Raw genomic sequence first — 25,388 nt, forward strand, 5'->3', positions numbered from 1 at the left:
AACAGATGTGAAGGAAGAAAGTTTGAATTAGTAGCCCGATGGGTAGAATAAGGGCTACTAGAGAATCCCCCCTTCTTTTTTTTTTTTAAGAGACAAAGTCTCACTCTGTCACCTAGGCTGGTGTGCAGTGGTGCAACCATAGCTCACTGCAGCCTCGGACTCCTGGGCTCAAGTAGCCTTTCTCACCTCAGCCTCCCAAGTAGCTGGGACTGCAGGCACATGCGACCACACCTGGGTAATTTTTTAATTTTTTGCAGAGATGGGATCTTGCTGTGTTGTCCAGGCTGGTCTCAAAGTGATACACCTGCCTCAGCTTACCAAAATGCTGGGATTACAGCACTTTGGGAGGTATGAGCCACTATGCCTGGACAAGAAACCTTTTTTAAAGCTTTAGATAAGTTTTTTTCCCCCCTACAGATTTTCCGTCTTATTAATTGTTTGAAGTATGTAGGATTTTCTGCTAAATGATATGCTTTCTAAGTTAGGGATTTTCTCCCCTTCTTGGGCTCACATTACCCTTCATCCCTTTTCTTGTCCTCCCCTTCCCTGTCACTCCACCATCATAAAGGAATGATGAAGGAAAATGTGTATGTATGTGTGTATGAATGCATAATCTTTTTAATCTCTTTCAGGTCACAACTATGACTCCAGCCTCCAACCCCATCATTGGTGTCCTCTTGTCAACTCAAAACAACCGCTGCCTCTCAGCCCCTGACTTAACCATCGAAAAGCGTCTACCCTTCAGCTCCCTTTCATCCTTGGCTTCCCTGCATAAGCCAGAGCGTTCTATCAGCCCTGAGAGCAATGACAGCATCTCCGAAGAACTAAACCATTTCAAGCCCATTGTCTGCTCACCATGTACCCCTCCCAAAAGACTGCCTGATGGCCGTGTGCTAAGTCCCCTCATCATCAAATCAACTCCACGCAACCTAAACAGAAGCCTGCAGAAGCAGACTTCTTATGAAGCCAGTCCACGGATCCTCAAAAAGTGGGAACAGATCTTTCAGGAGCGACAGATCAAAAAGACCCTGTCAAAAGCCACTCTTACCTCTCTGGCTCCTGAAATGGGGGAAGACTTACTAGGCTCTGAAGGTATCCATTCTAGCAAGGAGAAGCCACTTGTGGCTGTAAATACAAGATTGTCCAGTGGGCAGGTCCTCTCTGAATATACTGGACCCATATCTGCCGATCTTGATTATTTCCCCTCTGTTAGCCAAACAAAAGCAGAACATGACAGTGATAATAAAAGTAACACTGAGATCCCACTGGAAACCTGCTGTTCCTCAGAACTCAAAGTGGGAGGCAGTGGGACTTCTTTGGAGAGGGAGCAGTTTGAGGGCTCAGGGTCAACTCCAGATGCCAAGTTAGATAAAACCTGCATAAGCAGAGCCATGAAAATCACCACAGTTAATTCAGTGCTACCCCAAAACAGTGTTTTGGGTGGAGTCCTCAAAACAAAGAAACAATTGAAGACATTAAATCATTTTGATCTGACTAATGGTGTTCTAGTCGAGAGCCTAAGTGAAGAGCCACTTCCTCCTTTGCGTCGAGGCCGGAAAAGACACTGCAAGACCAAGCACTTGGAACAAAATGGCTCCCTTAAAAAACTGCGACAAACCAGTGGTGAGGTGGGTCTGGCCCCAGCAGACCCAGTCCTGCGAGAGATGGAGCAGAAACTTCAGCAAGAGGAAGAGGACCGACAGTTGGCTCTGCAGTTGCAGCGCATGTTTGACAACGAGAGGCGGACTGTGAGCCGGCGAAAAGGAAGTGTGGATCAGTATCTCCTGCGGTCCAGCAACATGGCCGGGGCCAAGTAGCACCTAATGAACAGTGTTACCTAGTTTTAAAAGGTCTTCGGCCTTGATCATTTATCCTGAAGAGCTGAGTGTTCTCACTTTGGTTTTATTTTAATGGCAAAACACTGTCTAATATGGTTCTGAGAGGTTCCAGGGACTTTGTAGTCAATATCCAAGGGAGCAGCATTTCCGTTTCTCTGTGACCCAGGCCAGAAGCCTAAGTAACCCATCCCTGAGGGCTTCTGGGCCAAACCGGGCAGCACCCACTGGGAATGAGATTTGGAACAGCCTCATTCAGGAACATAATGGCCACAGTTAGTAATGGTAAAGAGGGGATACCTGCTTAAACTGATAGACTTCCTGACTTCTTTCAGCAGGGTATTGTTTTAAATCAGCCTTGCAGACAAAAATTAATTACATCTTTTTCAAAGAAGTGAACAGTTCCTCGGCAGATCCAAAATGATAATGGTTATGTTCCTCTCTGCCGTCCCTTGCCAAAAAATAAATACCTATCTATATCAGTTAAGCTTATGCCTTTACAAAAGTTAATTTACGTTCTCTGTTTAAAAAAATAACATTTGGTGAATGCTATATAGTTGACAGAACACATTTACAGACATTATTTAATTTAGTGTTTCCAAGAGACCTCTCATGTAACTGGCATTAGCCCCATTTTTAGATGATGAAACTGCAGCACAGATGTTCCAGTTCTCTCAACTACTAAGAGGCATAACCCATGGGTTTTCTAAAGGTTTCCCAAATAGATTACGACCTAAGGGTGTGCCAGGGGAGCCTAGGGGAAGCTAGACTGGGCATTGAACGCAGATAGTGCAAAATCCACATGCAAACAAGATCGACAGGGTAGATAAACATATACTATGTATTATCCCCATCCCCCACAGTTTACAGCCTTCTGCTTTTCTGGGGGTTTCAGCCTATGAGACAAACTATAATCAGGCTTAATTATTACTTTTCACATGGCCAAGGGTTATCTGCAATGTTGATCTAAAATCCGAAAAATTTGCCCTGAAGTCAGGCAAAGAACAATACTGAAACTCCATACTATGGAAACAAGGTATCTAGCTGGATGCAGCTGGTAAATTCAGTCCCATGGACCTTTGGGGGTTTATTTTCCTTAGCAGCTGACACCATGTGTCTTTTGCATCCCTGGTGGTGCTTGGTGCTTCTGCCCATCTGGGCTCATTGAGAATAGGGATCAAGATATGATTTTAGGGAATTTCTGATGGGCTGGCATTCCCCATGTATGTATAAGTTGTTACTATAAAGTCATGTGACTGGCATTTTAACAGACCTTCCAGAGCTTATATATCCCAATATATGTTGTCTGCTTTGAGTAGCCCCAGCAGGATACTGCTTAGTTTTTCCAATGCCATTGGTGAAAGCATTTCTGGAACAGTCTTCAAAGACTAGAAACACTGACTCCCAAAATGCTAGAACTGGAGGGGACCTTAATGGTTATCTATTCCAGCCTACTCCTAAGGTCCTCCTCAGCTTCTAGACCTAGAAGCCAAAGCCCAGAACAGTGACCCATTGATTAAGGCAGATAGTATAACTCCTTTTAATTGTTCTCAGATTTGCCTCCTTTTTCTTAGGGCAAATCTTCAGTGTTTTGTGGTGGTTTGTGATTAGGAGAGAGAGTTTAAAGTCAGACTAGCCAGCAGCTATTTGAAGCCTCTGGGAAAGAAGGTGGCTTATCAAGTGGGTTTGCAGTAATAAATGGAGTGCTGCTGTAAAGCAGTCAGAGCCATTTTCTTGTGTAGCTCATAGTTCCCAAACAGTTCCCAAAGAGAAGTTCCAGAGATGTCTTAAACATTGTGGTCATCATTGAGATAGGTAGAATCTCTTTGATGACTACTTTGGTGGGGAACATCACTCACCTGAATGTATGTATTCTGTGTTCTGTGTGTGTGTGCACATGCGCAGATGTATGTTTTAAAAACATATGTCAATCTCATGATTTTATAGTCACACCACTTCAGTTTTAGGCCCTACCAACAACTTATGTTCTCCAAGGGCTGCTGGAGGGCGTGTTTGTGCCCAAAACAGAAGAGCTGGCTGTGGTTTACAGAAGACAGGGAGGGTGACCTTACTATAAACGCCCTTAGAGGAAACTTATCAGTTACTGCCATTTCACGCATTTCCTTTTTGATCTTAGTAAATATTATTGGAAGGCAAGTCTTATTGGTAGGAGCAAAAACACTTATTTTTCCACTTGCCATCTTTTTCTATATCTCCAGTAATTCGAAAAACACTTTTCAGTTGGAACTGATTTTTGTCTTTGGTAAAAAGAAATATTTTTAATAGATAAAAGATATATATTTTAAATATTTCCCCAAATTAATACTTTCATTTTAAGAATTGCATAGCAGTCGCAACAAGTGCAGAGTGAAGAACAAATTCTTGTTAAGCAAATATTCAAAACACTAGGTCCAGCTTACTGCCCTCCCTGCTCGTACCTACAGCGATGCCTAGGATGGTATTGGCAGTTGTTTTCTGAACTTCCTGCTGAGCAACAGTCCTTCAATATAGGTAGAGTGGTCTAGGTTAAGGAGGGCAGAGGCTTGATCTTTAATCAGGTTGGCTTTGGAGAAAGGAAAAACCACTAAGATAATCTATCCGTATTTTAAGATGTTTCCCATTCTTAGTAACTAAAACCTGAATGCTTTTTCTTTCTGAAAAGTCTCCCTCTCTCCTTTCATGATTGTGAAGTTGGTTACAAGTTGATATGTTAATATGGATTATTGGGGAAAAGAAAAGGACAAGGAAGGAAACAGAATGATGGGGAGGGTTTGTGAGCTAGAAGAAGAGGTGCAGGATTTCACAAATTCCTCACAAATCATTGAAGTCCAGTTCACCACACAAATTACCCATGTCTTACTCTGTTCCTTGTACATATGCAGTCTGTGGGTATTTTTCTTATTAAAGGGGAAGGTATGAGAGGTGGGATGGTGAAGGTCAGTCTGAGGGGAAATCCAAGAAATGTGGTGCCCTCAGAAGGGGGCTGTCAGCTCCTTTCCATAGAGAGGGAAACATACTTTGAGAAAATGTTCTTGACCCGTTGATTGTATCTGCTGGAAGAAGTCATCTGGGCCTGTTGGGTTGGTAGCAAATCAGGGGACTATGTATCCAGCTCCTGGCCCCTTTCATATAATTGCCTCTGTTTTTAAAAAGGTTAAGTCTTGTTGGGTGAGGCTTGCCGGGAAAACTCCTAAGTGGCTTCACTTATTTTTTTAAATTTTAATTTAATTTTTAAATTTTTGCCTGAAAGAAGCACTGGTGATAAGTGTTTTATTTTTTGTTCATTTTCCCTAAAGGAAAAATGTCCTTAAGAGATTAAAGTTCTTAATTGATTACTGTCTGGTTACAAACTGGCAAACTGACTAAAATGGGAAGCTGCCACCATGCCTGACTCATGAAGCTGATGACTGAAGGCTATTCATCCTTTCTTTTCTATTTGACAAACATTTACTGAGCTTCAAACTTGTGCCAGCCCTGAGCTGGACTGTGGAGGTAAAGCAGTTCCTGCTCTTGAGGAGCTCCATGTCTAATGGAATGCATTTGAATGTATGTGTGGCTGGGGAGTTTATTTATGGTCTTAGGAAAGCCATTTCTGGTCCCATTTAGGATACTGCCCAGCACCCGGCAGGCTGCATTCTACATTTTAGAGACCCCATCGGTATTTGTGAATTTGCACCATTGCTTTTCTTTTACTAAGTCATGTTATGGAAGGAGAATGAATTTTCTCGTCTAGTAATTACAGGACATTAACATCTCTTCAGATGCTGCTTTTAGCTTAAGCTCCAAGAAATGAGGTGGGTTGTGGATCACTGACATGGTCAGGGGAGGCCCACACCTCAATTTAGTAACCTCCTAATCTCTCCCCCAACCTGATCTCTCATCAGAGCTGGCAGCAACTTGGGATTCCTTTCCTTTTTCCTGCCTAACTTTTCATTGAAATGCCTAGTAGGAGAATGGGAAAAGAGAAGAATCAAAAGCTGGGTCACAGCCATAGAATGTTATAGCTGGAATGGGCATGGAAATCATCCAGGTTAAACTTCTTCTCTGCCCCCCACCCCCACCCCCCCTTTTTTCTTTTTAACCAAACAAGGAACTTGCGATCCAGTGCCCTATTTTATAGTGTAGTTTTCCAGGGTCTGAATAAATAATCGTTAAAGTTTGACACATGCAGACACACACACCAATGATGGGGATACCCCCAAATGATTTAGGAGGCTATTTTACTAGCTTTTTCTTCCTGATTTTTTCAGTTAAATGTACCTATAGACCCTGAATACATGCTCAGGTAGAGAAAGTCTCCATAGTATAAGTAATATGAATGTGGAATCTTGGAGAGTGATGTATTTTGATTGGAATAATCTTAATTAAATTTAATGATTTTAAAATTAAAAGCCAGCTAGCCAAATTTTCTTTAAAAACTGGAAACTCACTCTGGTCTTAAATTGTTCTCAGCCAGCCTTTTCCTCATCAACCCATAGAGTGGTCTTTTGAACTGGTATCTAAACATAGCTGGTTATGAATTCTCAAAGAGAAAGCAGGTCTGGGGCAGGGTGGTCATGGGGCAGATTCTAGGGAAAGTGTTGAAGAGATTTTCTTCTGAAGATGATCTAGGAAATGCATCTTTATACATGACTGTTATCCGCTGTAGCTTTCGGAAGATCATAGAAAAGAGACTAAGATATATGCAAGGGTCACCAGTTTAGAGATTAGTCAAATTGGATGAAGGAAAAAGTGCCAAGACTGGATGTGCAGATTATTCTCCGTATTATCAGTATTTTTTTTCCTCCTAAGAAAAAAATTTACTCTCTCTCCTTTGTGAGTAAATCCCTCCGTAATGCCTTTTGAGTAAGGTGGCAACTTGTAGCCATCATCTTGTGAGAGGCAACCTCAAACTCTGAGCAGACTCCCTCTCTCCCTTTCTGGTGTCTTAAATCAAGAACTAGTTTGAAGCCAAGGCAAAGCAAGGTTTTTTATCTTCCTTTCCTGTCATTTAATATAAGGTAAAACAGAAAATGAACTCACTCTTCAAATACCATAGTTCAAGAGTAGCTGTTGGCCCTGGTTCCAGATTAATATAGCAGCAGGCAGACTGCCCCTTGTTGGGGCCACCACCCTCCAAAGCTGTGCCACCAATGAGAGCAGGGGTTCTTCCTCATTGGGTTCAAGTTTGCATCAAACATGGTATTACCAATGCTGAGCCTCCAGCAGAGCACTTAAAAGTCCTAGTGAGAGAATAGATACTATGCAAGGGAAAAAAATTTAAATGCCAACAAATAAGTTTTTTTTTTTTTTTGAGCCTGATATACTGTTTACTCTCAACTCTTTTTGTACAAATATTGTTGTCCTAAGGGCCTTTTCCCCTCCTGCCTAGAAAATAGGTTGTGTGTTGGTTTTATTCAACCTGCTGTCTGCTTTAGGATTGGAGAAGGTACCTGGATCCTTGTGGACTGCCACTGCTGGCTGCCTCCTCTCCAACTCATCAGAAGAACATTTTGACAAAGACAGAGGACTTGGACCAGGGCATGCCCTGTTGGGGATGCTTCTGTCAGCAAGGACATGGCATGGAATCAAGTGGGCTGATGTGTTGTTATTTAAACAGTACCAAAGCGCATTCTTCAATGTATGTTTGCCTGCTTGAGGTTAGGCCCAAGTTGAGAATACAGTAAAGTCATCAAAGTGGATGTTCTGTTTCTAGTCAGAGTCTTGTCTCTGGAGAACAATCTCAGACAAAAACATGGGTTAAGCTTAGGCTGTGTGTGGATTGTTGGTGCTGTATGTGCTCTGGGAAATGCCCTATGTTGAATGTCTTGCTTTGTATTCAGAACGGCAGTAAAGATTAGGAGCAGGGATGGGGTTTCCATGGTATACAACTATGTCTTTTGGCATAAGTTATCTCCAGTTGACAGTTTTCTCCAATTTACTGTCATGTTTACATTCAACCATTCATGCTCCTAATGAAGGAACCAAGAAAGAGTGTGAGTAAAGAATGAATATACAGGATGACACTGTCCTTGCACATTAGGGTTGTACTCACAAGATCTGGTTTCTAAAAATACCCTTTTTGGAGCCATTGTTCAGGAATTTGTTAAGATCCCCCTGGTGTCAGTTTCTTATACAACAGAGAACAAATGTATCCCTGTCGCATCTGAACTGGAAAACCATTTTTAGAGTGAAGTGTGACAGTGCTGCTGTGGCCTGGGTTCCAAGAAAGAATGCATGTGACACCCAGTCTGTTGCCCTGTGCACCCACTCTTTATTGCCGCTGGGCCAGGCACCCCGTCATGCCTGGCCCAAGGAGGGGAGATCCTAACAAGGGGAGGCCACCTTGTGGCTAGTGAGTGGGGCCCAGCTGAGCTCTGAGGCCTGTGGCCGGCTGGTCAACCTTGAGGTGCGGTCCAGGGCACAGAGCCCTCAGGGAGAGCTGAGGCACAGGCTGGGTGGTGCGCACAGCCCCCGTGCACAGCCCTAGCCTTGTGAGTCACTGGCTGTGGGCTCCTGGCAGAACTCATCCATGAACTCGAGGAAGCGGCCGAACTTGGGCTGACTCTCACTCAGCGCTGGGCAGGCTGGGGGGAGCGGGGTGGTCCTGAACACTGTCCGCAGAGAGCCACTCACCAGCTGCCGGTAACGTGCTTGGAACTCCTTCAACAGCCTCTTCGCCTCCAGGTACTGCTTGTGGTTCATCAGCCGCCGTTCTGTCCGCCGGTGCAGGACAGCACCTGCAGGAAAAGAAGCCAGGAGAGGCACCAAGCTCACCCTGGTTCCTACCCAGCTGGAAGCAAGAGGATTGGGTCTAGAAACCCTTGGAAAGTGGGATGGCAGGACAGGAAGATGCTAAGGGGCTGAAAATGGCCTTTCCAGTTTGGGGCAGTAGGAAGTCAGTGGTATCCCCTCTTGACTCTATCTTAAGCCCTGGTTCAGGACCTTAACATGCTATGTGATTTAACTCCCGGCCTCATGCTGGCTCTCCTTTTCTCCATCTACATACAGAGACTGATGTCGGTAGTTGCTCTATAGGGGCCTTTCCTGCACTGACACAAGCCCTTTCTTTGCCTTTAATCAGCAGGAGTGAACTGGATCTGGGATCCTGGCAGCTGTGGCAGAGCCGTACCTAGTGGAGCCTCTGTAATGTTCCGGGGATCCCGCAAGCGAATGAAGATGTCATCCAGCAGTTGGGTTCTAGTCTTCCTTGGGGGTGGAATCGGGATCCTCTGGGCCTGGCAGAAGGTCATGGAGGAGGGTGTTATCCCAGGTTTATGCACAGACTTTCCTGGCCTAACTTCATATAGTCACAGCAACAGGCTGAGGAGCATCTGGGGGTGCTGGGAAAGCATGGCCCTCAGAGGGTTCCAAGGTGACAGCCACATCTGTACCTGAGGGGGTTACTCAGGGGCCATTTACACACTCAATGAGCTGGATGTTTACCCGTTTCTCTTTGGGAACATAGGGTTTCTGAAGAGTGTCCAGCTTGGGCTTGGAGGAGTGGCACAGGAGTGGGTGCTTCAGCATGTGTTGCAGGGCCTGTGCATTCTTCTGGATTCCTAGGGCAAGAAGGCAAGACTGAGTCAAGGCACTGCCCCGTCCTCCCAGATGCCTCCCCGGATTGCTTCATTCCTCAGTCTCACAGCAGCTCTAGGTAAAAGGATTTGAGAGTCCCCAAAAGAAAACACTGCTCCTAGGTTTCTTCCGGGTCTGTTCCAGTGCCTGAACGTCCATCATTCTTCAGTGAGTATTTGTCCCATATTATAATGGAAAAATAGCACAGATTGTAATGGGAAGATAGTATTGGAGTGGGGGAAAAGGCTGGCTCCAGTGCAACCCCGTTAACCTCAGGGGGTTATATCATAGGGGCTGATATCCCCAACAGTCCAGCTGAATGCCAGTTGCTTTGGAAGTACAGATTAACACAGAGATGAAGCTGCCTCCTTTGCCTCCAACCAGATAGGAAGGATTTCGGACGTTCAGTTTGGGAGCTTAACCTGGGCTGGGAAAAGCTCAAGAATCTGGCCAGTCTGGGTGTTCATTCATCAAACTTTTCCTGAGGAGAGACTTCATCATCCAGAACAGCTAGGCTGAGACCGACTAGAATCTCTGAATAAACTGTGGTTCCCTGTAAGCCAGTGAAGGCCCAAGCCAGGACAGGGGTCCCAATATGTGGGGCTTCAAAGGACACCCTAAAAGGAGCCCTTTGACAGGTATTTAGACAGAGGACAGCACCCTAGTTGGGAAAAGACAGCTTGGTGCCAGCCTTGGCTTGACCCTGACTTGCTCTGGGCTGTGGAGATGGCCTCTTGCCCTGGAGCAAGGATATGCCCTCACATACCCTTTGGCTCAATGAAGGCTGGATCAGGCTTGGCTGTCAGCAGTTCTTCATAGCCGTGGTACTTGCTGGGAAGGGAGGCAGTTGTGAGCTTCCTCCGAGTCACTTTCACCTCTCTGGGTGCCGTTGGTGGTTTCTTTTGGTCTTTCTCCTTCAACTCTAAATCATCCTTATGGATGATGGAGGAAGGCAGTTCACTCACCTGTGCCCAGGAAGAAAACACATTTATTTGTCATTCATTCATTCATTCATTCCATGAACATTCAGAGCATCATCTCTGTGCTGGTCTCTGCTGGGCCCTGTTAAGGGCAAGGGTAAGACCAAGACTGGGATGGAAGGAGGCAAACATAAAAATAACAATTAATAAATGCTTTAACAGAGGGAATACAGTGGTTTTGGGTGATCCCACAGGAAGCCCTAGCCTAGCCAAGAAGCTCCCTTGGAGGAAGGCCTTAGCATGAGCTAAGTCTTAAAGAGCCAGGAAAGCCATCCCTATGGAGCAATGGGGAGAGGTGTAGACTGCAAGTGATGACAAAGAATGATTGTTTCAGACAAAGAACAGCATGAGCAAAGGTGCAGAGGTAAGAAACATCAAGGTTCATTTTGGGGGAACTAAAGATTGGTACAGTTAAGTAAAATGTGAAGAGACAGGCAACCGCAGTGGTAAGCAGGACCCAGATCAGTAAGGACCACTATATGCCAAGCTGAGGGTGTGTTTTATTTTATATTTTCTTTATCTTCACTCTGATGGCAAACCATGGAGGATTTTAGCCTATCCTAATGGCTTTATAAGAAATCTGTATGTCATGTAGGGATATAGTTATTTATTAAAATGACTCACCAGGTGGGGTGGCACATGCCTGTAGTCCTAGCTACTCAGGAAGCTGAGGTGGGAGGGCTGCTTGAGCTTGGAAGCTCTGGGCTGTAGTGCATTATGCTCGAGTGTCCACACTATGTTCAGCATCAATGGGTGACCTCCCAGGAGTGGGAGACCACCAAGTTGCCTAAGGAGAGATGAACTTGCCTAGGTAGGAAATGGAGCAGGTCAAAACTCACTTCCTGATCAGTAGTGGGATAGTGCTTGTGAATAGCCATTGCACTACAGCCTGGGCAACACAGTGAGACCCATCATGCATATACCTGTGTGTGTATTTGTGAATATACGTGTATATATACACGTATGTGTATACAATATATATGACCTATAACAAGCAAAAAAGCTGAATTAGCAATTTTTAAACTTTCCACAAAGAAAAGCTAAGGACCAGATGGTTTCACTGGTGAATTCTACCAAACATTTAAAAAAGAATTAACACCAATACTTCACAAACTCTTCCAAAAATTAAAAGAGGCTTGTTATGTGAGGTTAGTATTAACCTGAAATCCAAACTAGGGAAAGACATTACAAGAAAGGAAAAATACAAAGCAGTATCACTTATGAATATAAATGCAAACATTCTCAAAAAATATTAGCAAACTGAATTCCACAAGTAAAGGGGATTATATACTATGACCAAGTGAGATTTATCGTAGGAATGAAAGGTTGGTTTAACATCTGGAAATCAATTAATGTAATATATCAATAAAGGAACAAAACCATATGATCATCTCAGTAGACACAGGAAAAGCCCACTCTGTCATGATTAAAAAGCACTCAAACTAGGAATACAAAGTAACTTCCTCAACCAGATAAAGAGCATCTATGGAAAACCCTCACCTAATATCATAATTAATGGTGAAAGACTGAATGCTTTCCCCTTAAGAACAGGCACAAGACAAGGAAGTCTGCTCTCACCACTTCTATTCATCATTGTATTAAAGGTTATAGCCAGGATAATTAGGCCAGAAAAAAAAAAGTTGTTTTTTTTTTTTTTTCTGAACAACATGGTGACTCATAATTGATTGCATGGCTTTGGCCGCTAGGAGCTCAGAATTGCATTTTGTCAAAACATCTTTATTATAATAGCAGCAGTGCATGATGTGCATGTTTGAGTGACAGAATTACTCTTATACTATTTCCTTTCCTGTCCATATTTTCCATCTAAATCTCTCAAATTGTTTCTCTTAAAATGCTTATTTATATTCTGCATTGCTCCAAAAAGGTTCTGAGATAGTTCTTTAAGATACTTTTATACTATATAAATTTATATGTCACTATAAGTCATCTGTGGAAAAAGAAATAGATGGATGGAGAGTTAGACCTCCATGAATGGATGGATGTACATCCTGGAAAGATCTGGCAGTGAGCAGATTGGAGGGCAAGACTGGAGGCAGGGAGATCAGGGAGAAGGGTGGTACAGTAATAAAGTTCAAGGGGGCCCTGCCAACTCTTCTAGCCTTATATTACCCTTTGCCACATGCCACCCTTCTGCTGCACTGACACTAAACATTTGTGGTTTCTGAATGTACCATTTTAATTTTCTTCCTCTATCCTGTTTCATGCTGTGTCCTCTGTCCAGAATGCCCTTGCTGCTATATCTTCACCTTTAATTCCTACTCAGCCTGTAAATCTCAGCTCAGTTGAGCCTCTTCCAGGACAGCCTCCTGGGCTGGGGCACCGGCATCTCTCCTTCCTCCAGGCTCCCAGCCTCTGGGATTTCCTCAGTCTCAGCACTGATTGCATGAGCTGGTCTGTCTGTGTTCCCCATTATACTGAGAGCACCTCAAGGGCACGACCTGCATCTGATCTATGTTCCCAGGATCCAGAGGCAGCATCAAAAGTGAGGAGCCCTGAAGTAGAGAGGTACAGGCAGCAGCAAACCCTTCTGAAAAACTAGTTGGAATCACACCCCAGTCAGACCACAGATCTTGTCTGTGCAACAGAAATATGACTTGTCCCCATGGGTGCCCCTATCAGTAGCCTTAGACCAGAGATCTTCCAGAAGAGGCTTGCAAGCTCCACCAAGGGTGCTGACTTCTCATTTCCAGACCTGCCATGTGCTTGTTGCTCCCAGCTGTCCACAGCAGTTGAGACTAAGGGCTGCAGAGGAACCTGTGGGAGCTAGTAACAAGTGGGCAGGGACAGCTGGATACAGGTACCTGGGTCAGGAAGATGGACTCTGTGCTCTTGGAGTCCTCATCTGATGGGTGCTCTGGGCTGAGGCGGACAGCTGTGTCACTCAGGTGGGACAGGGTCTCTTCACTATGCACAGTGGAGTCGGAGCAGATGGGAGGCAGTGGCACGAAGGTCCGGCGAGACAGGGAAAGGCCTTCCAGACTCTCAGTGGGCATCTCTGACTCCACAGAAGTGCTTTTGGTAGTGGGCAGATCTTCAGCCAGCTGTGCCTCTGGCTCTAGCATATCCTTTGAGGGAGACTTGGTTGTGGTCACTTGTGGGTGATGGAGCACCAGAGGCTGCTTTGGCACCTTTGGGATTTCGGTTTTCACCTGTCATGGAGAAGAGCCGGAATGAATGTGCTTCCTAATCAAGAGTCTCTCCTCCTGGGCCTCACTAGCCTGAGGCCACTTGTATAGCAGCTGGAGTGCTGGGTACGGACTGACGGGGAGGTGGAAAGGGAAATCATACTTGTTGGGCATCTATGATGTGCCCCATGCATGATGTAAGTTGTTTTATTTCTACCTTGAAACTACCCAATGAATAATTATCCTCAATTTTATAGATGAGGAAACAGGCTTAGAGAGGTAAAATGACCTGTCCAAGTCCTAGAGTGATTCAGCAGTAGTGCCTGGATGATGTAATTCCAGTCCTGGGCTCCAGGCTTCATGCTGCATCCCTGACCATACGTCACTCTGGCCCTCAGTAGTCTCACTCTTCAGATGAGGGTTTAACATGGTGCCTATGGCTTTCCCCGGGGACTCCGAGGAGAGGGTGTTGGGGAATGGTCCTGTATTTTCTGGAAGATGGCAGCACCAGGCCCCTTTCAGGATGCTGGTCCCTATACCTTATATAAAGATCCGAAAGATAGATCTCTCTGAAGGTTCAGGACCAAGAAAATAACTTCCTTAATTAGTAAAAGCCTGTGACCATTCTCCCCATCCTCCTCAGCTGCCAGGAGGTGTCCATGTGCCCAATTTACCTCAGCTGGGCTTAGTTCTTTCCCTCTCTCCCTTTACATAGTCGATTGTTTTCACTCTTTGTCAGAGGTATTTGGTTCACTTACATCTGTACTTTTACTGAGAGATGTAAGTTGTGTAGTGGAAAGATTCCAAGCACTGTAGTTAGAAAAATATGGGCTGGAATACAGGTCTATCCTTTGAGTTCCCATTTCCTCCTTGTGCCTCTCTCACAGAGTTCCACCAAATGAAATGGTGTGTGCAAATGTACCTAACGGACTAAGGAGGGCGAAGGATGACTTTTATAAAACATGTTACTTTAAAAAAAAAAAATCTCCTTTTGGAAAATATGTAGAACCTCAGTGTTTAGACTTGAAGCCTGAGGGACCCAGAGTCTTTGTGTGAATCCATGCCACAGGGCACAGGGCATGAACACAGCACTGCACCTCAGCATCTAAAACACCAAGTGCCATCACTTGGCAGCTGGTGGGAAAGGACAGTTCCCCTTCCCTCTCATGGCTCTGTGAGAGAGATGTGCTAGAGGAAATGCTCTTTCTCTATCCCACAGCTACTTTCCCCGCCCCTTTCCAAGGGAGGAATGGGTAACCTAACTGGCCAGAGGTTGAGTCACTGCGCCCTGCTTCAGTCGTGGGCTGGATTACTGCTCATCAATGAGACCAGGCTATTTTATCTTCTATTTGTGTCCTCACATCAAAGGGCTCACACAGCTTCTTGGTTACAGGCCTGTTCTGGCAGGTTCTCCATTTTCCTCCTGTCTGTCCATGCCTAGGTGTGAGGGGAGGGGCTGCAGCCCTGGTCCATGTAACCCCAGGGGTCTAATCTGCATTTCTAGCCCCATCTCTGTATGCACAATGGGGACATGCAGGCATCCCCAGTCTGACTCAGGACTAAGCCACATTCTCCAGTCCAAGATAGAGGGTATTTACCTAAATTAACAAAGCATTGATTTGTTTCTCATTTGGCCACTGGCATCTGTGTTTATTTAACTCATTTAGCTCAAAGGTTGGTCAGAACCTTTGATGGGAGGAGGTTTGAGGGGTCCCCTAGGACCCACACTAACTTTTAACAAGTCAGTTCACCTCTCTGAGTTTGTTGCTTCATCTGCTGTGAGAATTATGAGATAGGATATATGCAAGGGCTCCGCAGAGTCCTAGGCATGGGGCTTCATAAAGGAGAGAGAGGATTCTGCCCCTCCCTAGCTGGCTGATGGGAAATGATGGGGCAGATCCTTAAGAGGAGGTAGCAGACAACAAGGAAGATGATGGAAACCTTGGAATTTCTATTTCTGACTTCAAATGCTTGTCCAGTCCTCTGAGGACATCAGACAAGAGCCTGGCTGGACAGAGGCGGGCTGCAGAGGGGATGGCAAGGAAATGCCTGTATTTAACTTTTGGGATCAGCAATGCTCAGCCCACCTTTTGGCTGTAGAAAGACTAATAAAGTTCAGGAGGGAGGAGCATTTCACAGAAATTTTTGAAATTCTTCAGATGAAAGAGGGATTTGACTTACTTTATGGCAAAGGAAGTAGACTTCTCTCAACATAAGGAAACACTTCCTTAAGATTCAGGCAGGAGATGTATTCTGGTCCTGGCTTAGCCATTTTTTTTTTTTTTTTTTTGTAGAGACAAGATCTCACCCAGGCTGGTCTTAAACTCCTGCCCTCAAGTGATCCTCTCGCCTTGGCCTCCAAAGTGCTGCGATTAGAGGCGTGAGCCACCACGCCTGGCCCATAGCCATTCTCAATTACTATAGGTGACTGTAACTTTCAGTGGTAAGAGTTTTGGGAGTTTAAAATATATTTTCGTATCTGTTGTTTCATCAAATGCTCTTCCCAAAGCAAGGAAAGGAGAAGGCAATGCTGAATCTAATGGAGAGATTCCAGGCACTGTGGAGTGAGCAGCTCTACAGCCAGGTTGGTTTGCATACATTATAATAGGCTGCACTCTTCCTGGGGGTGAGAGTCCTGCCTTGGAAGCCCTACCTTCCGTGATTCCTTCCGAGACATCAAAACATGATGCTTAGGCTTTACTATCTTCCTTCGAATTAAGTGGATTCCCAGTCGCTCTTGGAGGAAGCTCTTCAGCAGTGGAGGGACCCCTGGTGCCATGATGGGAAAATAAGATTACTATTAGCTAAAATTTATACTGGGGCTTACTATGTGCCAGGCACTATTCAAACTGCTTTACATGTATTAATGAAACTTATTCTCAACCCTAGGGGTAGGTACCTCATTATTCCCATTCAATAGGCAAGGAAACTGAGGCACAGAGAGGCTAAGGAATTTGTCCAAGATAATAAAGCTACTGTGCAGTGAGGATCAGAACTTCACTGGTGTCACTCCAGGGCCCAGGACTCTAAAATGCCTCCAGCTCCTGTATCTTACAGTTGCTCCACTGCTGACCACCCCATTCCTTGTGCTCTGGGAAGAGAGGCTCCTGCAGTTGGGGCTGCACCCCTCTGCAACTGGGAAGTGGGAGATGAGGTCATGACAGAACTGTTCCACAAAGCAGGGTGTGGTTCAAAAGAGCTCATACAGGATTTAGAGAATTCCATATTCCATGCCCAACTCAGACTCTTTCTTGCTGTGTGACCTTAGGCAGATCATGAACCTCCCTGAGCCTCAGTTTCTACCACTGTCCATGGGGACAATAATGCCTGCCTCACAGGATTACTGTCAGGATGAGCTGGTACAGAGCTATTTCCTCTACTCCTCAATGTACCATGAACCTTGTCCACTCTGATACAGAGTAGATCCCAGGGCTTGCCATTGATGAGGTGGGGATGAGGGTGCCACACTGCTCCTTGGGCACTGGGTTGAGAGGGGGCAGGTTTGCGGGCACCATACCTCGTGTATGGGCCACCAGAGGGTTGTTATGAAAGATGAATTCGCAGAGAGATGGGAAGAGAGCTACTGGTAGGACAGCATCCTCTTTTGCGATCTGTAATGAATGCAAGAGAGACTCTCAGGTTGACACCACCCCCACCTCTACCTAGGTATGTCTAGGCCCCTCACTGCAGGGCTACATGCTTGCTAGGATTGGGGGTGGTATTGGGTAAGACATGCTGCTGTGGATGGGACTCGCTGCTGGGTGCTGCCTTGTCCCTACAATATCACCTACTCGTGCAGAGAGTGCCTTGCCCCTCCTGTCTGAAATTCCACCATCACTGTTGCGTGTTTAAGAGCTAAGAGTTTTTCCTCTCTTCTCCATGCTGGATATGTAGCCTGTATCAAGTATCAGGGAAGCTGGTGGCAAAATAATAAGAACAAACATTTGTGGTAAGAACAAACTCTTTATCTCATGAAGATTCTGGAAGGTTGACAGGGCATTGGCTTTAACTTCAGGATACAATTTGACACTTCATCTTCCTCAACACAAACCTCTACACACTCCTGATGGCTCTTTCACTGAAGCCAGTTCTGGGTACTTCTCTGGGGATGGATAGGGGGAAAGGAGGACCCACACATCTAAGGGATGAGTAGAGCCAGTGTTAAGAGAGACCTCATGGCTGTCTGGGATACAGAGAATGCCCTGTGAAGCCAGCCTGCAAGTGGTGGCTTACTGGCCAAGCCAGCCTCTGAAGGGCAAAATATATACAAGCTTTGTTGAGCAGACTGTCTGGAAAAGCTGGGGACCATCTTGGTGAGAGTATCTATTAGCAATGGAAAAGTATCAGGGACATCAGGATCAAAGGGACCAGGAGTCGGGCAGTGGCCTATCCGACCCCTGGACACACTGAAAGGTATTGGGTCAGATGTAGGACCCAATGAAGGTAGTAAAGTCCAAGGGCTGGAAGAGGGAGGGCACTTCAGTTTAGCTTCCTCCGCAGCCTTACTGGATAGCACTAGATTTCTACTGAGCAACTAACTTCTCTTTCATTTTTATTCATTCAACCAACAAATATTTACTGAATACCTACCATGTGCCAAGCACTTTGTTGGGAATGAGCAAAAGAGACACAATTTCTGCCCTCAGAGAGCACTGTCTAGTGGGAAACAAGCACTGGAGAGACAGTAACACAGGAGAATAGACTTACAATGTGGTAAGTGTCACAAGATAGGTGCATGAAGTAACAGGGTCATCGGACCCAGTCAGAGAGGTAAGAGGTGTCTCTGAGGTCTGAAGGAGGTAATTAGTGAATGCAGTGGGGCATGGAGTGTGTGGCAGAGAAACCTCTGTATTAACCAAAACCATTTCTCTACCTCTAGCACACGGATTTTATCTCCTAGCCTCCCAGGCAAGTACATGTGGTCACGTGAGCCAGTTCTAGCCAATGCAACTTGGGCAGAAGTAGTAAATGCTACTTCTGTGTACAGTCTGTACCCTCCTGTACCTCCTCTACTTCCCTCCTTTTACCACAGTCCCCCTGCTCAACCATCTAATGGGATACATAAGATCCAGTTGAGTAGTGTTAAGACCCTATGAGATGACAGAACATAGCCAGAGGGGACCTGGGTCTCCGAATGATCATGTGGAAGGCTACCTGCCAATCAGCAATATCCAAAATGGACTTTGTAAAAGCAAGGAATACACTTTTATTGTGTTAAGTGATTAAGATGTTTAAGTTTGTTGCAGTAGCTAGTCTTACTTTAATGCAGAGAGGAAGTGTTCTATATACAAAGAGAAAAATGTGTGAAAGGCCTCATAGCCTGCTGGAGGAGTTTAAAGAAGGCTAGTGTAATTTAAAAAGACAGAAAGAGGGCACCTGGTGCAAAATGGGGCTAGAAATGCAAGTAGGGGCCAAACAAAAGGTAGTTTAAGATTTGGGTCCTTGGGGAACTCATTAGATGGATTTTAGAAATATGAGTACCTAAATTTGACAAGACTTGGTGATGATGTAGATATTTGGGGGGGGGGGGGGGGGGGGATGGGGAGGTGCAAAAGAGAGAGAAGTATCAAAGGTGACAACTGGTTTGTGCCTTGAGTAACTGGATGGAAGATCAACCTATTCACTAAGATAGGGAACAATGAAAGAACATAAAATTTGAAGAAAAAATTCATTAGCTTGCTTTGGGTATGTGTATGTTGGCGGTACCTTTGAGGCCTCCTGGAATACAGTGGAGAGGTCTGCGTTAGAGCTAGAAATTTGTGAGTCACTCTTCATGAGCCAATGGGTATCTGAAGTCATCCCTAGGGAAACAGTAGGGAGTGAGAGAAAAGAAACTAGGAGCAGGCCCTGAGAGACTTTAACATTTGATCTTCTAGACCAGGGATCAGCAAACCTTTTCTGTCAAAGTGTTTTAGGCTTTGCAGACCATATGGTTTCTGTTGCAGCTATTCAATTTTACTATTGTTGTACAAAATCAGCTATAGACAATTCATAAACAAATAGGTGTGGTGGTTTTTTTCCAATAAAATTTTATTTATGGACCCTGAAATCTGAATTTCATCTAATTTTAACATGTCATGAAATTTTATCCTTGTTTTGATTGTTTTCAATCATTAAAAAATGTAAACATCACTCTTAGCACACAGGCTGTACCAAAACCAGGACTGGCAAATATAGCACATGGCCCAAATCTGGCCCATGATCCATTTACTGAAGTTTCATTAGAATACTACCTTTCTCTGGCTGGGCGCGGTGGCTCACGCCTGTAATCCCAACACTTTGGGAGGCTGAGGCAAGTGGATCACAAGGTCAGGAGTTTGAGATCAGCCTGGCCAATATGATGGAACCCTGTCTCTACTTTAAAAAAATACAAAAAAAAAAAAAAAAAAAAAAAAACCCCACAAAAATTAGCCGGGTGTGCTGGCGGGTGCCTGTAATCTCAGCTCCTTGGGAGGCTGGGGCAGAAGAATCACTTGAACCCAGGAGGTGGAGGTTGCAGTGAGCCGAGATCACACCACTGCACTCCAGCCTGGGCAACAGAGTGAGACTCTGTCTCAAAAAAAAAAAAAGAAAAAGAAAAAATACTACCTGTCTCATTTGTTGCCATATTGACTTTTGTCCTACAAGAGCAGAGTTAAGTAGTTGCAACAGAGTAAAATACAAAATTCTGCTGCCATTATCTAGACTTCAGAGATAGAGGACGAACCTAAAAAGGTGCCCAATATGTTTTGATAAATGACTATAATGATGGTCAAAGTGGGTGTAGAGTCTCTTGTGTGCAAATCAGGGGGTCAAGAGACAATCACTAAAGAATGGGAGATGCAGAATTTAATCTTGTCAGGATGCAAAATTACATTCACCCAAACCAGGTGATTAAAAAGTTGAAGAAAATTACAATTAAAAATTGATAAAAAATTGAATGATATTCAGGTCATGTGTATCACATTTTCTATGAAATTAAGCCCAGCTGAAAGGTATGGGCTTAGGATTCTGGCTGACACAGCAAGCCGAAATCTGGCCACTGTGCTAGCCTGTTCCCTCTAGGGTGAGTGAATGCTTCTGGAGATGCATTCAGGTTCCAATGATAACTTTAAATTTCTTCTCAATCTCATTGGGTTAAGGAGAGTGTAACAATCCGTCACATTTAGGAACTAAGTATTAAAGACCAAGTGAAAGTGATTATTTTACGTTTGACACAAAAATTTCTAGTGAATATTCTGAGTGATTTTCTGATGAATATTCCAGATGTATAACTTCTGTTTAAAGGCAGAATTTATTTTGAAGTTTGTAACTTTAATAGATTGAGTATTTCAACACAGCTGTATTATTTGACATGACTAAAACATCATTCATGGGGCCAGGCATGGTGGCTCATGCCTGTAATCCTAGCACTTTGGGAGGCCGAGGTGGGTGGATCACCAGGTCAGAAGTTCAAGACCAACCTGGCCAATATGGTGAAACCCCATCTCTAATAAAAAACAAAAATTAGCCAGGTGTGGTAGCAGGTGCCTATAATTCCAGCTACTTGGGAGGCTGAGGAAGGAGAATTGCTTGAACCTGGGAGGAGGAGGCTGCAGTGAGCCAAGATCGTACCACTGCACTCCAGCCTAGGCGACAGAGTAAGACTCCATCTCAACAACAACAAAAATCATTCATTCATCTAACAAACTTGTTGAGCACCTATCATGTATCAGGTAATATTCTAGATAATGAGCATACAGATGGAAGCAAAACAAAGTCCTAGTGCTAAAAGCAAAAGCACATTCTGGTAGTAGATACGTGACAATAGACAAAAAGATACAATACATTAGGTGGTAACTATCATAAAGTAAAATACCATTTAAAAACTCAGGTGCAAACATAGAAAAATGGAAGGAGTGCTGCTAACCTTAAGAAAAAAACTGAATAATCTATAAAATCATAACTTTTCTTGAGTCCAACAGAGAGCTAACATCCCAGGACAATTGTGGCCTGAAATCTAAGGAAATACTGGCACCTCCAAGGACAGGCGGGACACAGACACTGGCCTGCCTGTGGCAGAATGTGGCAGATGCGAGTGCCACATAAGCACTTAAGAAGAAATCAGGTAAAAATTTTAGTGAATTTATAAAGACCAAGCATGGCCTAGAGTAAACTTTAAGCTGCAGACATCCAGGGAGTTCACGCTCACTAGTGTGAGAAAGATTGGAGGCAGGAGAGAGACTGATGACAGCCTTCCTCGGTGGTGTGAGCCTGGAAGAGGAGATAGCTCCCACCACAAAAAGGCAGGGGGCTTTACCAACCCTGCTCCATAGTTAACAAAAGCCTTCAGCTGCTGAGGAAGATCAGCAAACCCTGCAGCCTGGGGCACTGCATCTTGGGTAGGGAAAAAATTAAAACCCACTGCTCCTGTGGTTGGAGCAGGAAACCAACCTGGGCCTAGCACATTAGAGGTCTCCTACTGCTAGGAGAGGGGTAGGACCACTGAAAAAAGCCCATCCTTGAGACACAGGGTTGGTCCCAGGGCTGCCTAAGACTGGGGCTAGAGCCTCCCTTTGGCCCCTACCACCACTTGTTACTTAGCAAGCACTAAGTAGCAAGCAAAAGCAGTCTACTGCTAGGGGGAGGAATGAGCATGTGGAGATAAACTCCTCTGAGGTGCAAGCACTCAGGGAAGAATGAAAACTGAGGACAAAGCACGAAAACTGAGAAAAACACTGGCACCATAGGAAAAACCAACTATATGCTGTCTAAAAGAGACACACCTTAACTACAAAGATATAAATAGGTTGCAAGTAAATGGATAGAAAGAGATACACTATGCAAACAGTATAAGGAAGCTATGTAGCTATATGCAAATCAAACAAAATAGACATCAAGACAAGGAATATTATTAGAGGCAAAAAAAGGCAACTCATAATTTATAAAAGTATCCATATGTTAAGTAGATATAACAGTTCTAAATGTATCTGCATCAAGAGCAGACTTCAAAATACATGGAGTAAAAACTGACAGAACTAAAAGGAGAAATAAGTAAATTCACAACCACGTCTGGAGATTTTAACACACTGCTCTCAGTGATTGATAGAACAACTAGACAAGAGTACAGAGAAGATCTGAGTGACACAACCAACCACCTTACCTTAATATTTACAGAACACTTTCCCACAAAACTGCAGAATATACAGTTTTTGAAATGCACATGGAATGTTCACCAAGACAGACCGACCATAGGGTGAATCATAAAACAAGTTTAAATAGATTTCAGAAGAATGACATCTTACAGATTATGTTATCTGCACACAAAATAAATTAGAAATAAATACAAGACACCTAGAAGAGCCCCATATATTTGGAAATTAACTAAGTTCTTAAAAACCTGTGGATCAAAGAAGAAATCATAGGAAAAAGTGAAAATATTTTAATTTAATGAAAATAAAAAGAAAATATATTACAATTTGTAGGACTCAGCTAAAGCAGTGCTTGGAGAAGAAATGTACAGCTTTACTTGCTTATATTAGAAAGAAAGGTCTAAATCAATTAACTAAAATTATACTGCCTAAGATGCAAGAAAAAGAGGAGCAAATTAAAATCATTTTAAGTAGAAGAACAGAAATAAAGTTACGAGCAGAAATCAATGAAATGGAAAACAGAGAAATCCAGTGAAACCAGAAGCTAGTTTAATAAGAAAAAGTCAGTAAAAGAGGCAATGTCTAACTATTTTGGATCAATAAAAGACATAAATTACCAATTTCAAGAAAAGGGGCCTGTGATACATCTATGGTCCACTGATTTTTGGCAAGGGTGTAACAATGAGGGAAAGAATAGTCTTTCTGGTAAGTGGTGTTGAGAAAGCTGGATATCCACATGCAAAAGAATGAAGCTGATACCTGTTTCACACTATATATAAAGACTAAGTTGAAATAAAGACCTAAATGTAAGAGCTAAAACAATAAAACTCTTAGAAGAAAACACTTGGGGAGTTTAGCTGTACCAGCTGCTTGCTGTAGAGGAATGTAAGCAGAGTATCTTAGTTTCCTGCATTTCAGACTTGAGTAGGGCTCAATTAGTGGGATTTTACAGAAAACCGAACAGGACATGAATATTGGAAAAATATGTTAAATCTATCCCTTAGTCTTTGTATCTGCTGTTCCCCTTAAGCTACATTTCTACCCTCACTTGACTCACCCCTCTTCACCTGATTAAACTCACTGATTCAGATCTCAGCTTAAACACCACTTTCTTGAGAACCTTCCTTGATCCCAAGTATTAGGTTAGACACCTCCCCTCCATCATTTACTTCAGAACATGGTGAATTTCTTCATAACACTAAGCATGCTCGTATTGTGATGATTTGTCCCTATCAGTCTTCCTGTCTTCCTTATAGGTGATAAGTTGCAAAAGGGCAGAGGCCAAGTCTCTTGGCTGTATACCTAGTGCCTACCACAGAGCCTGACACATGGTAAGTGCTAAATATCTGTGACTGAAGAGATGGACTCCAGCCTTGGCCTGAACTCCCTCCGCTTTCCCCACCCTGGGAATTCCTGAGCCCATGTACCTGTAATGCAGGGAATTGAATGGAAAGTTGGTTTTTAGGCCAGAGCAACTTGCATCCCACCCTCCCATCTGTGCCCCTGAGGAAACAGTAGAGGAGCAGAAAGTCACCTTGTTGTAGGCCAGGCTAAGGTATCTCAGCTCTGGGAAGGGTGGGGCCAGCGTCTGGTTCCTGGCCTTCAGTGACTTCACAGGAAGGATCTCGAATATGGGAGGAAGTGAACATATCTTGGTTGTCTTAGAAAGAAGGAAAAGTCAAAATCAAAGTGCCCGATAATAAATAAGGTCACTAAGGGCCAACAGACCCTTTCAATGGAACAGGGCGGAATGAATGACCTTCCTAGAGAGACTTGGCCAAAAAGAGACAGGTAGGGTCATAAGGGTAGATGTCACCATCAGCCCAGAATTCTGGCTCCAAGTTCTCTTAGGTCATATGATGAGCTAATTCTCAAGTACCCAAAGTTCCATTTTCAAGTTTTCTGAGGCCACAGGATAATACAGCACTGGTGCAGACATCAGAGGTACTTGGTCCCCACCCTCTCTCTCTGCCCTACAGCAGCTTACCCTGAATTGGCCCTTCTATACAGTTGGATTAAAATTTCTCCAGAAGGCAAAGGGGAAGGTGCTTGCGTCCTTAAGGGGAATTTTTCTAGTGGGGAGAGGGAGAGGGAGGTGTCTTGAGCCTTGAACACCTGCTCTGATGGGCTAGCCCACATCCTTGAGTTGGAAGTTCTTCATTTGGGGATGAAACAACAGTCCTGAATGATTTCACCCGGCCCGTGGAGGCTGAATGTGGCATGCTGCATCTGGATCCCTTCTTGCAGGGTCATGTTCTTTTCATGCAGCCCAGACTGCCACAGGTTCAACATATTTGATCAAGCAGAAAAAGGTCATTGTTGGTTTAACTATACATAACTCACTATACTCACTAATTCCTGAGTTCGATGGAACCACAGGATATTATAAGGGTAGATGTTGGGCTAAGGGTTAGGTTCAGATGAACTAGATACTGTCTTAAGCTGAATTAATTAATCACTATGGAATCTTGAGCAAGTCACTTAAATTTTGCTTGTTCATTCAGTGAACATTTATGGGGCACTGACTTTGAGCCAAGTATTTTGTACCCTTCTGGGTCAACTTGTAAAACCACATGAGTGGACAGGTCAGTCATGGGTGAGAATAAAACAAAAACCAGTGATGGTGTCTGGGAATTCAGATGACTTGCCTCTCCCAGTGATCCCAAGGCAATCTCTGAGACGCAAGAGTGGAATGTAGTGGCAGTCTGATAAGGCAGTCTCCTCCACTATGTAATTCCCTACTTAGAGCAAGGCTGTGTG

The 25,388-nt window shown here is 44.1% G+C and overlaps 2 protein-coding genes across 2 annotated transcripts in view; one reads left to right on the forward strand and one right to left on the reverse strand.

The window, feature by feature from the left end:
* The window catches only part of RNF169 (ring finger protein 169), an 88,302-nt gene extending 80,786 nt beyond the window's left edge, over window positions 1–7,516 (forward strand). The window contains exon 6 of the mRNA XM_023209394.2: window positions 633–7,516. Coding sequence (XP_023065162.1) covers window positions 633–1,817 — 1,185 coding nt within the window. The 3' untranslated portion in view covers window positions 1,818–7,516. The remainder of the gene's footprint in view (window positions 1–632) is intronic.
* Window positions 6,020–25,388, reverse strand: part of XRRA1 (X-ray radiation resistance associated 1) — an 85,072-nt gene continuing 65,703 nt past the window's right edge. Inside the window, exons 10-17 of the mRNA XM_023209393.1 lie at window positions 24,163–24,288; window positions 17,036–17,129; window positions 16,172–16,287; window positions 13,195–13,542; window positions 10,159–10,357; window positions 9,261–9,376; window positions 8,947–9,052; window positions 6,020–8,554 (exon numbers count right to left, since the gene is read on the reverse strand). Coding sequence (XP_023065161.1) covers window positions 8,301–8,554; window positions 8,947–9,052; window positions 9,261–9,376; window positions 10,159–10,357; window positions 13,195–13,542; window positions 16,172–16,287; window positions 17,036–17,129; window positions 24,163–24,288 — 1,359 coding nt within the window. The 3' untranslated portion in view covers window positions 6,020–8,300. The remainder of the gene's footprint in view (window positions 8,555–8,946; window positions 9,053–9,260; window positions 9,377–10,158; window positions 10,358–13,194; window positions 13,543–16,171; window positions 16,288–17,035; window positions 17,130–24,162; window positions 24,289–25,388) is intronic.

This window comes from Piliocolobus tephrosceles, chromosome 13 (assembly GCF_002776525.5).
Source record: "Piliocolobus tephrosceles isolate RC106 chromosome 13, ASM277652v3, whole genome shotgun sequence".
NCBI classification, from domain to species: Eukaryota; Metazoa; Chordata; class Mammalia; order Primates; family Cercopithecidae; genus Piliocolobus; species Piliocolobus tephrosceles.